This window comes from Drosophila miranda, assembly GCF_003369915.1.
Source record: "Drosophila miranda strain MSH22 chromosome Y unlocalized genomic scaffold, D.miranda_PacBio2.1 Contig_Y1_pilon, whole genome shotgun sequence".
In the NCBI taxonomy this organism is placed as follows: domain Eukaryota; kingdom Metazoa; phylum Arthropoda; class Insecta; order Diptera; family Drosophilidae; genus Drosophila; species Drosophila miranda.
This window is the reverse complement of record NW_022881603.1, coordinates 27,323,896-27,338,298: the sequence shown is the minus strand read 5'-3', so window position 1 is coordinate 27,338,298 and position 14,403 is coordinate 27,323,896. Positions and strand designations below refer to the sequence as shown.

The following is a 14,403-nucleotide window of genomic DNA, read 5'->3' as shown; positions in this document are numbered from 1 at the left end:
GGTTTTCACTTGGTTTTTGGTTTGTTTTTCTTTTGGAGGGTCCGATGGCTATGCAAAGAATCGGATCGAATCGAATCGAATCGGAATGCATTCGGCGTAAGGCATGGCTTGGTACGGAATGGGATGGTATGGAATGGTATGTATTCCGTGTGCCATCGGGCCAGTCGTGCATGAAAAGTTAACGAGAATTGATGTTCCATGTTTCGGCAGGGCAAAACAAAGCATAAATTTCTTCCTCTCTTTCTCTCTCTCTCTCCCTCCATCAGGCGAGATGCTCCACAGCCTCCCCTGGCCCCCTCCTTTTGGGTCGTATTATTATTATAGCCAGCATCAAGAAAACAATTTCATTTTTTCTCGCCATGTCTCTCTCTAACACACACGTAGCATAGGCGGCTTTGCTTAGAGTAAAACATTAGCGCCTAGATCTCAGAGACTGTAAAAGCTAGAGCAACCAAATTTGGTATCCACACTCCTAATATATCTGACCGAGACGAGTTTGTTTCAAAATTTCGCCACACCCCCTTCCGCCCCGCAAAGGACGAAAATCTGGGGATATTCAAAAATCTCAGAGACTATTAAGGCTAGAGTAACCAAATTTGGTATCCGCACTCCTGTTAGATCTTACTATAAAACGTGTACCTCAAAATTTCGCCCCACCCCTTTTCGCCCACACAAAGGACGAAAATCTGTTGCATTCACAATATTGCAGATTCGAGAAAACTAAAAACGCAGAATCATAGATAATGACCATATCAATCAGATTGCTGAATCTGGATCAGATCAGATCATTTTTATAGCCAATAGGAACAAATCAATTTGCAGTGGCTACGCAGCGCCCGACGTCACGCTCAGACTGATTTTCTGTCTCTCTCGCACGCACTCTTTGTCGGGTCGCTTAATATTAGCGGCGTCTGCCGGAGGAGAGCCATACTGACTTAGTATCGGGTATAACCGTAGAGTTGCGGTGTCCGCAGCAACTCACAACGTTCCCCCGCGTTCTTTATTAATCCTATACTTATTGTTGTTTATTATAATTTGTAATATTATTTTTATATATTATAATTTGTATTTTTATTTGTTAATTTTATTTATTTTTTTATTTATTATTATTATTATTTATTATTTTTATTTAATTTTTACTATTTTTATTTTATTTTTTCTTTAAACTGATTTTCCCTTTCGGTCAAAAACCCCCAACAATCTGCCGCACAATCTGTTATGAATTTTTATTGAGTTGTTGAAAAAAATAATTTATCGCCTCCGGTGGTGGACGGCTTCTTGCATTCCTCAAATGATGAGAACCGATCGAAAAACGTTCAGAATATTTTTCATTCACTGCCTGAATTTAAATGGACAAATTATTTGCGTTTGTCAGTGTCTGCGTGTCTGCGTCGTGTGTTTGTGTGTGTGTGTGGACAAGTTCTGGCCATTGGCCAACAAAAAAAGCCAGCCAAAATCCAACAAATGAACAACAAATTAATTGGTTTTTGGACACTGGCGATGAAATATATTTAATTTGGAGACTTAATGCCGGACAGAGATTGCATTTGCATGAAGAAGATCCTCCCCGTAGATCGTCTCTGTGTGCGTGCCATCAAATAACCATTAAACGGTAAACCATTATCCTGAAAGGATCGCAGGCCATTTATCCGTTGAATGGTGATTGAGTATCGCCTTGAGGGACATAAATTATCGGAGGGTGCCTGCCTGGTGGAAGGTAGACAACCACAAAAATCTATAAAGAATTCCTCGATCGATCCCCACTTCATTATGCCAGATCCTGCTTTGGGTTGACAGTTTTATTGTGTCGCCTTTATGGGAATTAATTGAGTCGCTCGAATCGGAGGATCCCAAATGAAGTTGTGTCTTTCCATGGAATGTCGCTGGTGCTCTCCTTGGTCAAAGGTATTTTTTAATCGATTTTCTAAGGAGAAATACCTTAGATTTGGGTTTTAATTAACCCTGCCGGTGCACCTGCCCCCTGCCGCTGTCAGCTACAACTCTAGGGGGCGCCTGCCAGGTCAGCACCTTGCAACCCTGTCTCCTGTCTAAGGGGAAAAGTGCCAATCATTGTGAAAGCTGTCAACGCCAAAAAAATAACAAGGAAAGTGAATTCTTGCGCTGTTTTACGAGTAAGATTTTCATCGTTTTTCCCGCACGTATTTCCCCCTAAAAAACAACCCATGTGTTTTCCAGCGAGAGAGATATCAATGGGTGGTGGTCGGAAAATAGAAAAGCGCCTCTCGCACCGCAATCGAAGTGGCAGCAAATCCGAGCAGGCGGTTTCCTGCTACACACGTCCTCGATTCAGGAATCGTTCCCGCTCTAAAGATCGCTGCCGCTCCCGTTCCCACTCCCGTTCCCGCTCCCGATCCCGTTCGCGTGCCACCCGTTCGAGTGCCATGGCCAGAAAATCCCTTCCAAAACGTCGCCGCCACGGCGCCAGCCTGTGGGATGTGCCGCCCGAGGGCTATGCCCATGTGACGCCCATGCAGTACAAGGCCATGCAGGCCAGTGGCCAGATCACGGCGCGCATCCAGTCGGACACGCAGCCGACGGCGGACACGGCGGCCATTGCGATGGTGACGCGCCGGGCGCGTCGCCTCTACGTGGGCAACATACCGTTCGGCGTCACCGAGGACGACATCATGGCCTTCTTCAACCAGCAGTTCCTGCTGCTCGGCGACGACTGTGGCGGCCAGCTCTGTCTCGACGGGAAGGCGGTGCTGTCCTGCCAGGCGAATCTCGACAAGAATTTCGCTTTCATCGAGTTCCGTTCGATGCAGGAGGCCACCCAGGCGACCACATTCGATGGCATCTCGTTCCGTGGACAGGTGCTGAAGATCCGACGGCCACACGACTACCATCCAGTGGGTTCCGTTGGCGCTGCCGCTGGCGCTGGCCGGATCCCAGATGCCGTCGGAGGCAGTGCTTCATCGGTGGCCGGCAAGTCCCTGTCGTCCTCAGCGGAAACTGGGAGCCTGGGCAGCGAGGCGATCTCCAACCTCGTTCCGGACTCGCCGCACAAGATCTACATGGGGGGCCTGCCCACGTGCCTGAACGAGACGCAGATCAAGGAGCTGCTGCTGTCGTTCGGCCAGCTGCGGGGCTTCAATCTGGTCAGGGACCCCAGCACAACGCTCAGCACGGGGTACGCCTTCTTCGAGTACGTCGATCCATTGCTCACGGAACAGGTGAGTGCCAATCTGAACGGCATGCAGCTCGGGGACCGCCGGATACCCAGCGGCCTGTACGCGGGCACCCAGCAGATCCCCATCCAAGTGCCCGGCCTTGTGGCCACATCCCTCACGGGCTCCACGGCGGGGCTGAACAATGCCACCCAGGTGCTGTGCCTTCTCAATATGGTGCTGCCGGAGGAGCTGCTGGACAACGAGGATTACGAGGACATACGCACCGACATCGAGCAGGAGTGCAGCAAGTACGGCGAGGTTCTTAGCCTCAAGATACCACGCCCCCAGGCCAGCGGAGCGGAAGGGGAAGGAGGAGGGGACTCTGGCACTCGCCCCAAGGGCTGCGGCAAGGTGTACGTCCACTTCGGGACCATCGAGGACAGCGAGAAGGCTCTGGGCGCCCTGAGTGGCCGCAAGTTCAGCGGCCGCATTGTCATTGGTTCCTTCTTCGATCGCGACAAGTATTTGTCGGAGGATTTTTGATGGATTTCCATTGGATTTTCATTTTGAATGCAATTTTTGATCTCAAAATAAAGGCTATGGTTCGGCTATGTTCGGTTTAGGGAACGATTTGTGTGATTCAAGGTCTCAATTCCATTCCCAATTTAAGGTTTAATCTTTGGGGGTGTCTTTTCTGCCTTTCTACAGATAAATAAACAAGTTGCCGTAATCTGAAAAGCCTTTAGAGCTGTAAGAAATCGTGGTATCTGTGCGAATGTTCGTATCTTTTGCGCTGAAAGTCGTTCTTTAAGGGATTTAATCGCCTCAGAGACGATACCAGAGATAAGTCCATACCCCTCTCTCTTTCGCAGAGAGCGCTCTCCCCTCTCCTTCGCTGAGAGCACTCTCCCCTCTCTTTCGCTGAGAACTCTCATCTGCTGCCCAAGAAATCGCTTCAAAAATATCTCTGGAAGGATACGCCTTTCATTTTGGGATTCAATTAGGGAAACCGACTTAAGGCTGCAATCCTTAAAGCTCTGGGGAGTCACCACCGTCATTCAACGCCTTTGGATAATGTCATTTACCAGAGGAGAGGCTGCCACACCACCTCCCCTCTCCTCTAGCTCTAGAAAGAAAAAAAACTTCTTTCGATGCCGCTCTGTCGCTCCGGCTGTCCCATGAATATCAATGCCCTGCTGCTGCCTCCTCGATGGGTAATTAATAAACGCCCATAAAGATACAGCGGATACAATAAAAATTCCATCGATGGATCAGAGCGAGGGAGATAACTCTGAGAGAGAGAGAAGAAAAAGGATTTCTTTTGATTTTTGTTAGTAAATTTTTATGATCTGTGCCACAAAAGCGGGGGATTAACTGGATTGAGTGCTCATTCGTCCAGATTCAACATCTTCTATTCCCCCTCCCATCTCCCCCTCCTGCATCTTCTGGTCAAACAACTTCTCTTTCGAATTGTGTCCGAGGTTAGGGCTTAGGGCCCTGCCCCCTGCCCCCCTCGGGATATTTTAGGTAATAGAAATTAAGAAATCAAATCCACAGTTGAGGGAACTCCTCTCTCTCTCTCTCTCTCTCTCTCTCTCTCTCTCTCTCTTTCTCTCTCTCTCTCTCTCTCTCTCTCTCTCCGTCCCTTTCCTTCGCTTTGTGGTTACCATTCTCTATGCATTTTTAATTGCATTTCACATCATTTCATTTCATTTCATTTGAATATGATGTAGTAGATTATTATATGGGCAGGCTACCGCCCCGAGGCAACGCCTTCCTCCTCCTCCTCGATGATGTCTCTATTTAAGAGCCCCAGAAGCTTGTCCTCTCCTTATCCATATCCATCAATTGATTTGTGGAAGCTATCTCTTTGGAAGGGTTAGGAGAAGCGGGAGGGAGCGCTATCCGAACTTTAATTAGTAAAATCTTTAGTTGTTTTCTCTGCCCCCACTAATGATAGTTTAGGTCTAGAAGCCGCCTATAAATTGGCCAGAGATCTTGTTCTTAGATTTCTATTGCCCTCTAATGATATCTAGATACAAAATTTGTTCTTCCGCTAATGATATCCCAGAGATATGCATCTGGAAATCTCCCACAATTTAAACAAAACTTTTAATGAAGATCTATCCATGAATATATTGGAGATTAAAGACCAACAATAAATCCTAATGAACTTTATTCAAATACGAGCTTTGCAAAATTTCAATCTTTAAAAACGGGTAAAAAAAAACGTTCCGTTGGATGAGCGGGGTATTTCGGGTTTAATTAATAAAACAGAGCCCCCCTCAGGCCACACACACTTCCAAGAACCTGTTGCTTCGCATTTTTATAGACTAAAATTGAAATCACATTTCCGCATCACAAAATAAAAGAAACAACAAAAAAGGAACATGTAAAATACACAAATATTATTCTGCAATTCATGGGAAATTTCGTCTATACCCTCAAGGATGTATTTTTCTTTCGGTATCTACATGGTATAGTCATCCCATTCGGATCCAAATGAAAAATATATACTACTATAATATATATAATACTATAATAATATAATATATACAATACTATAATACAATAAATACTATATAATACTATAAACTTATGATTCTGTTATTTGAGGAAACAAAAGAGTTTTCTCGCACAATGACTGTTTATTTTAGTTGAATTTTATTTTATTTATTTTAATCCACAGTTTATTTGTATTTAATTTATTTATTTTTGTTATTTATTTGTTTTCATTTTATTATTTGTATTTAATTTGTTTTTATTTGATTTATTTATTTTTATTTTCTTACTTATGTTTTTAATTTAAAATATTTATATTTATTTTAATTCAATTTTATTTATTTTAATTAATTTCATTTATTTTAATTAATTTTATTTATTATCACTAAGTAATTATTAAAATTTGTATTTCATATTATTTTACCTTTTATTTAATTATATATATGTATTTTTATACCCGATACTCAAAATGAGTATTGGGGTATATTAGATTTGTGGTAAAAGTGGATGTGTGTAACGTCCAGAAGGAATCGTTTCCGACCCCATAAAGTATATATATTCTTGATCAGCATCAATAGCCGAGTCGATTGAGCCCTGTCTGTCTGTCCGTCCGTCCGTCTGTCCGTCTGTCCGTCCCCTTCAGCGCCTAGTGCTCAAAGACTATAAAGCTAGAGCAACGATGTTTTGGATCCAGACTTCTGTGATATGTCACTGCTACAAAAATATTTCAAAACTTCGCCCCGCCCACTTCCGCCCCCACAAAGGACGAAAATCTGTTGCATCCACAATATTGCACATTCGAGAAAACTAAAAACGCAGAATCATAGATAATGACCATATCTATCAGATTGCTGAATCTGGATCAGATCAGATTATTTTTATAGGCAAAAGGAACAAATCAATTTGCAGTGGCTACGCAGCGCCCGACGTCACGCTCAGACTGATTTTCTGTCTCTCTCGCACGCACTCTTTGTCGTGACGTTTAATATTAGCGGCGTCTGCCGGAGGAAAACCATACTGACTTAGTATCGGGTATAACCGTAGAGTTGCGGTGTCCGCAGCAACTCACAACGTTCCCCCTCGTTTTAATTACATATATTTATTGTTGCTTTATTTTTTTTTATTCAATTTATTATTTTATTTATTTTTTTTTTTTAATTTAAGAGATGACCAGCCTTGAGAGTTCTATAGTCATTTGGGTCTGACGAAAGCGGCGATAGCGGGCGCGAGTTGAGGATCGATTCTATCTCGACGACGACAGTGCTCAACTCTTCGAAGGTGAACCTGGTGTTGGCCAGCGTACGATTTAACAGCCCCTTTGCACTCTTGACTGCCGCTTCCCAAAGGGCTCCGAAATGAGGTGCCCTGGGGGGAATAAAATGGAAATTAATAAAGTCAGATGCGAAAAATTTATAGATTTCATCTTGGGTCTGCTTTAAAAACATAAACTTTTTTAGTTCCTGCAGTTGATTCGATGCCCCTACAAAGTTAGTGGCATTATCGCAGAAGATGTCTGTCGGCAGCTTGCGTTTCAATGCGTTTAAGAACGCCTTTGTTGACAAATCAGAGACTACTTCGATGTGAACGGCCTTGGTGAACGGCAAACGAACACGGCTATGTATGCTTTTGTAGGTCCCTTTCCTCGAATGCGTAGATATGTGTTAATGGGTCCACAAAAGTCAACTCCACAGCGTTCAAAGGGTCGAGCCGGAGCGAGTCGCGTAGGCGGTAATGAGCCCATGAGTTGTTGTAGCAGCTTCGGTCTGTAGCGAACGCAGTGTACACAGGAGCGAACAATTCTACGTGCCAAGTCTCTGGCGTTAACGATCCAATACTCCAAACGAATGAGAGCGACTAGGGCTTTAGGTCCAGCGTGATAGTTCAGAAGATGCAAATGGCGAATATAGTTCCATACAAATTTGGACTGACTAGGCAGCAGCAACGGATGTTTTTGACCGTCTTGTAGGTCTGAGTGTTCCAAACGTCCACCAACCTTGATAAGTTCGAATCCGTTCACGACTTCTAAAAAGGGAGTAAGAAACTTTAAGCTGCTTTTTAATGGTTTTTGCTTCTGAAGTAAACCGATGTCCTCTACAAAATGAGTTTGTTGAATGTTCCAAATAAGGCAATGTGAAGCAAAACGAAGTTCATCTGGCGTCGGAGAGGTTGTGGTAACCTTCGATTGCTTCCGACATCTCCTTATGAACCTAATCATCCAAGCAATGAGACGCAGACTGTGAGTGTACGAGCTGATATTATCGACGATGTTGAGGATATTAATTGTCTCGTGTACGGCAGCAAACAAACTTTTCCGATTCTCCGAGTTAACCACGTCCATGTCAATATCAAGTTTTCCACCAGCGGCGGGCCAGTTTAGTGAATCTTCGACTAGAAACGTAGGACCCGAAAACCATGGAGACTTAATCAACTCGCTCACGTTACAGCCTCGCGACAGAATATCAGCAGGGTTTTGATGTGTTGGCACATAGCGCCATTTTACATCAGACGTTAAATCCTGAATATCGGACACTCGATTTCCAACAACGGTCGATAAGGTGACTGAGTGTTGTTGCAACCAATGCAATACGAGCTGTGAGTCGCTCCAAAAATAAGATGTGATAGTGTGTTTACTGAATATGGCCTTGACTTTGTTATACAACTGAGAGAGTAGATGTGCGCCGCATAGTTCAAGCTTCGGAAGAGACTGTTTCTTCACTGGTCCTACTCTAGACTTAGAAGTGAACAATTTCACTGTGACCTGTCCAAGCCAATTCTCCGTGCGCACATAAACTCAGCAGCCGTATGCCCGAATCGATGCGTCGCAAAATCCATGTATTTAAATGCTCCTAGTATCAGGCTGCAAACAAAAACGAGGTACCGCTAGTGACGACAGTGAATTCAGCGATTCCAAACACTTGCTCCATGCGTGGCTTAAATTCTGGGGGACAGACTCGTCCCAGTCGAGTTTCAAAAGCCACAACTCCTGAAGAATGATCTTAGAGACAATGACTAACGGTGATAGCAGACCGATTGGATCGAATAGCGACGACACAGTAGACAAAATTGTTCGTTTTGTGGTAGTGGGATAGACTTCCTTTGGATTAAATGTGAAACTAAATGCATCTCTTCGTTGATGCCAAGTTAAGCCGAGTGTGCTGCTGACTGAGTTTTCTGAAATGTTTAATTCCTTGGTAGATTCGTCTTTCATCACGCCTGGATGATTTGAATGCCACTTGCATAATGGAAACTGACCACGAGCGAGAGTTGATGTGATTTCAGTTTTTAGTTTGAAGAGTGTATCTATATCATCAGCCCCACACAAAAGGTCATCAACATAAAATGCAGTTTTAACAGCAGCAGCCCCCAATGGCCATGCATCCTTACAATCCTCAGCCAAGTAATGCAAACTACGAGTTGCGAGAAATGGGGCAGACGCAGTCCCATATGTCACTCTATTGAGTTGGTAGGTTTGAAGATCCGTATTTGGAGATGCTCGCCACAAAATGTACTGGAATTTTCTATCCTTCTCACTCACAAGTACCTGCCTGTACATTTTTGTGACGTCGGCTGTGATGCCGAACCTATGCATGCGGAACCGCAGCAATTGCAAGTACAACTCATCCTGAATGGTAGGGCCGACTAAAAGTAGATCGTTAAGTGATCTTTGAGATGTTGTACGGCAAGAGGCGTCAAAGACAACTCTGAGCTTCGTCGAGGTACTGCTTGGTTTCAGAACGAAATGGTGGGGTATATAATAATGCGGTTCTTCCAAATTAGGATTCAGTACGAGGGACATATGGCCGAGACTTTCATATTCCTGCATGAACGAGATATACTGCGAGCGAATTTCCGGTAGACGAGCGAGACGTCTCTCAATGGCAAAAAATCGAGATCGAGCTGTATCGAAGGAACTTCCAAGACAACTTGGATCTTCTTGAAATGGCAAGCGAACGACAATCCGCCCACTGGCATCCTGATGTGTTGTGTCCCTGAAATGGTCCTCACAGCGACGATGATTTGGGAGCATTCTAGCGCTTGGATCGACAAATGAGTCCACTTTTCATAATTGCTGCAAATTCTTGTCGATCGACTCTTCTACAGTCGCCAAGCACAATGGTGGCTGTCTGTTATATTGCCGCTGGTACCTCCCAGCAACAACCCAACCAAAAAGAGTCTTCTGCAAAGTGGGAAGATTTGGACCAATGCGAATCTGGCCAACAGCTAGAGCTCCATAGAAGGCTTCGGTCCCCAGTAACAAATCAATACGTTTAGTCCTATAGAACGATTCGTCAGCCAATGGAGTGTTAGCTGGTAGGTTCCAATTCGATATGTCGATCTCACTATCTGGCTGGTAGGCAATATGGGATGTGATTCCAAACTGGAGAGTGAGCTGATAGCCGGAAGTACGTGACTTAATAGAGGTAGTCGTACGAGCCTTCAAACTAATAAGGGAGTCTCCTATACTGTGAATTCCAATGTGGTGTTTTTCACGACGAAGGCGAAGCTTTTGTGCAAAGGTTTCGATTACAAAATTAACCTGAGAGCATGAATCAAGCAACGCTCTACCGAATTTGTATTCACCTGTGGCATCCTTTACCAAAACCATAGCTGTTGCCAACAAAATTTGATCATCTGCTGCGATCTCCATATGAGAATGTGAAGCAGCTTGATGAGCCGTTTGCCAGGAGGTTTGCGCTGGTTGGAGTACCGGTTCAGTAGTTGAAGATTGTCCTGCTGATGATTGGGGTGGCTGTTGCGGCTGAGAGTGATGCAAAGATGAATGATGATTCCGATTACAGGATCGGCAACGATGAGTCGATGAACATTGCGCCACTCTATGACCATTTCCAAGACAATTGATGCAGAGACCGAGGCGTTTTGCATTGTCGTACCGTTGGTTGCTGTTCATAGCCTTGAACTGAGCGCAATTAGAGATCTTATGGCCAGAACTAGAACAAAGTGTACAAGACGGATTAGTGATAGAATGACGATTTGACTTATTGGATTCAGCCTTTCGTTGTGACGAAGTAGCAGCCGAGTTTCCAGACGAATGGAGAAACTGACAGTGGCGTTCCAAAAGCTGTGGGCATGCTAGCCAGGTTGGCAGAGTTTTGGAGTCCTGCGATTCCTTCCACTTGTTCCGAGTTTGCTGATCACACTTTTCCATTATAATATATATATACATAGCGTGAACAATGTTCTCAGGTTTGCCGATGGACTCCAGCGAGCTTAATATAGCGGATGCCTTATCCACTAGGCTGTGAAGCTGCTGACTGTTTGACCTGTTTGTAGTGCAAACAATGCCTCAATACCTTCTAAAAATATAAGAGTAGGATTATCAAAACGGCTTTTGAGTTTTGCTAGGGCCTTCGGATAGTTTTCGCTTGTAACCTGGAATGCCTGAATTGTATCTAATGCCGGCCCCGTGAGGCAGGTCAGCAAATAATTAAACTTTTCTATATTAGACAATCCAGACTCACGCACAACAATTTGCTCGAACGAGTGAATGAAATTCTTATAGTTTGCATATGTTCCGTCGAAAGTGGGTAGCGACAACCTTGGTAACGATGACTTCACTGGCGGTGGGTGGTAGTCCGGCGCAACAATGCTGGCGTTCAGATCTCCTCCCATTTTTTCCTTTATGGCTAGCTTGATTGCTATGTATGTATCCTCCAAATCTGCCCGTCCTTCATCATTCGGACTAAGGTCTTCAATATTAGCTTGGACATTTAAAACATTCTTGAAATACGTTTCTAAGATGTTCAACCGATAGCGAAGCTCATCATTGCATATCGGGGTTTCCGATTTAGCATCTACCACAGATTTGATCCGAGTTATATTTCGTTTTATATTGCTCTATTGGCGTTTTAAGTCTTCGAGCGTCGTCATTTTGTTGTGTAGTGTAATTACGCTGACACAGAACTAGAGCTTCCAAAAATAACAACAACAAAAAAACGCAGCAAGCAGCAGCAGCTAGAGCACAAATCCAGCAGCGGCAACGAAAGCAAAACGAAAGTGAAGCGGTGGAATTCCAATAGAAAGAATGCGTTGATCGATGGACCAAAGCAGGTAGCTGCAAAGCGAACGAACCGAGAATGCAAGCGCCGTTGAATGCGTTGTGGGTGACAAGCGAATGATAAAATTAAGCGAGAACGGCGAGAGCAAGGCGAGGACAACGATCCCGTGATCTAGACGAACAATTCTGATACGGTTTTCGGAACTTTCGATTGCAGCTGCGAGACGAGCGAATGTTGTAATTGTTGCCTTTGTAGATTGCGATTAGTTTAATTGTTCACAGAAGAATTAACATAACACACACGCCCCACGTAGGGCGCCAAAATGTTTGTACACGGAGCGTTTTCCGCATTAATGTTAATTCACGGATGGGGGTGTGTTAGTTTTTTCTGCAAACGAATCAAAGTCTATACAAGAAAGAGAAAAGTCGATCGATCCAGTTGAGTATTAGGGAATAACTATTTATTACAAATTTTAGTGCTGAGTACTGGGCATAAGAGAGAGAATACAGTGGTGAATTTAGTACAATTATGGTGAGTAAATACAAAAAGTGAGCGTAGGCTCTCTATTTTACGAGGGTCATTTGAATACTTGTTCCTTAAAGGAGTTTGACCGAACAAATTCTCTATGGCATAACTCGAAATATACGTTCGTCCTTCCTCTAATAATCATAACACCCTCACACTGCAAAGGGAAAGGGTATGCAAAAACAAATTTCCGCCAAAAATGTCTACTCAATTTAATGTGAAAAAACAGGGTTTTAGGGTTTTAAGGGGTAAGTGGGGTATGCCACGCTTCCTTCCTTCTTCTCCAATTTCACTGTTCCGCGTCGCTACGTTAATGGCAGTGCAATTAATTCGAGCAAATCGTCTGTGAACCCTTTTTATGGCCTCTAAGAGCATGCCCCACGCCCCCGTCCCCCGCCACTGGTTCACACAGCCACCACAGTCTTTGTCTTTCTCTGTCACTATCTCTACGTACTGCTGTCTCTTTCTCAGATAAAAATTCATTAAACAACATCAATCGCGCTTACCATTCGTCGCCCATCCATCCGCTGAACGGAGAGCTTTGTTTCGCTTTAAAAACTTTTTTGAAATATAAAAATTAAAAAAAAAATCGAAATAATAAATAAAATGTCTTGAAAAATTGTCAAGGTTAGATGGAAAAAATAAGAAGGATGGAAAGCTGGTAGAATAGTGAATTGGTAGCCAGATCGTTTGAGCCGACGAATGAGTTGCGTATTACCCATAAGTGAAAGGATACAATCGTAGGGAAGCCTCTGTGCATAGTATATGTAATGTAGAAGCCAAATATTCCAATATTATGGGCCAAAATACAACCAGTGGTAGTTGAAACAGTTTTTCTAGTAGTTCTTTCCGTTTAAGAATTTTTTCTGGCTGCTAGTTCCAATTGAAAGACACTCTTTTCTATTCATTTAAGCCTTGGCAATGCCCGTTTAATTTATTATCCTCCTTTAAGAGCCCTTACCCCGTGAACTAGTTCTCAATGCATTGAAAGAGCGATAGAAAAGAACCTCAACCCATTAGCGGGATCCGTAGCTCGATTGAACACATTGTTAGATGATTATTTCACTGATCCATTACACAAGCCATTTGTCTTGGCCAGGGAGTCGCCCTTTCGCCTCTCGAGACAATTCGAACAAATCCCGGTTCGAAGAACCCATTTCAGGCAGGAGGCACCCCACAGCGGGAACAAAAGGTAAACGAAAGATGGAAAATGCTAAAGGAGAGAGAGAGAGAGAGAGAGAGAGAGAGAGAGAGGGAAAACTGTGTCCAACTGAATGGAGTTTTTTCCGAGCAGCGAGCGCGAAATAACCTGCGACCTGCGACCCGTGAGCGCATTTAATGAGGGTCATAAAATCAAGCGCCAGGCCTGGAAAAACCAGAACCAGAAGCAGAACCAAATATCAACTCCAGACAGAAAAACTCGCGTAGCCCGAACAGAACTCTGGGCTTAAGACGCGTAACAGGTGCGATGTCTGTCTGGCGATGAAATTCGAATGCAGATTATGGCTAGGTAGCCGAAAAAGGACACTTTAAGGACGACATTTCTGTTAGAGTTTTACCAGTTTTCCGGCGCCAGAGAACCCAGAGCGCACTCATTGAATCGTTTGTGTTTTTTTTGGGAATTAGAGCCTCAAGATTTCTTTTGTGTTGTGTATTCCTATGCAAATGCCTGGGCGTGTCAACTTCTGACCCCAAAGTGAGGCATAATCCAAGAAAATACAAAAAAAAAAAAAAAGAAACCCGCCTGGAACCCAGAAGCAGCGGACGGACAGACGGCGGCACAACAATAGGAGGGAGAGAGAGAGATGGAAATGCAGGGAGAGAAAAAAACACACACAATTTAAGCTGCCTGAAATGCTCGACTTTCGACTCCCCTCCCCTCCCCTACCCTCCCCGCCCATCCACTCCGCCACAATCCAAACTAAATGTCTGACTTAATTTTGTTGTTCTACTGTCGAGGCGGGCAACTCAGGAGTCAGTACTCGGCACTCAAACTGTTCCAGTCTTATGCACTGAGAGAAATGTTTAGCAGTGTATATTCAGGTGGAATGGTATTTATTTCACATTTAAATGGCTTATAAAATTATAGAATAATCAGGGAATTAGACTTTATTTTTTATGGATTCAAATAGAATTCCTATTTAATTTAAACAGGGAATTTATTCACTAAATTGTTCAATTTTAAATATTTATTTAATGAAATTTTTGTTCAATTGATAATCTTTTGA

At 43.8% G+C, this 14,403-nt stretch overlaps 1 protein-coding gene across 1 annotated transcript; it reads left to right on the top strand.

Annotated features, from left to right (window-relative positions):
- The first annotated feature begins 2,049 nt into the window (after positions 1–2,049).
- On the top strand, positions 2,050–3,742 carry LOC117191997 (splicing factor U2AF 50 kDa subunit-like). The gene is made up of 2 exons (XM_033396721.1): positions 2,050–2,132; positions 2,197–3,742. The coding sequence occupies exon 2, from the start codon at positions 2,211–2,213 to the stop codon at positions 3,672–3,674; it is 1,464 nt and encodes a 487-aa protein (XP_033252612.1). The 5' UTR covers positions 2,050–2,132; positions 2,197–2,210; the 3' UTR covers positions 3,675–3,742.
- Positions 3,743–14,403: the final 10,661 nt, after the last annotated feature.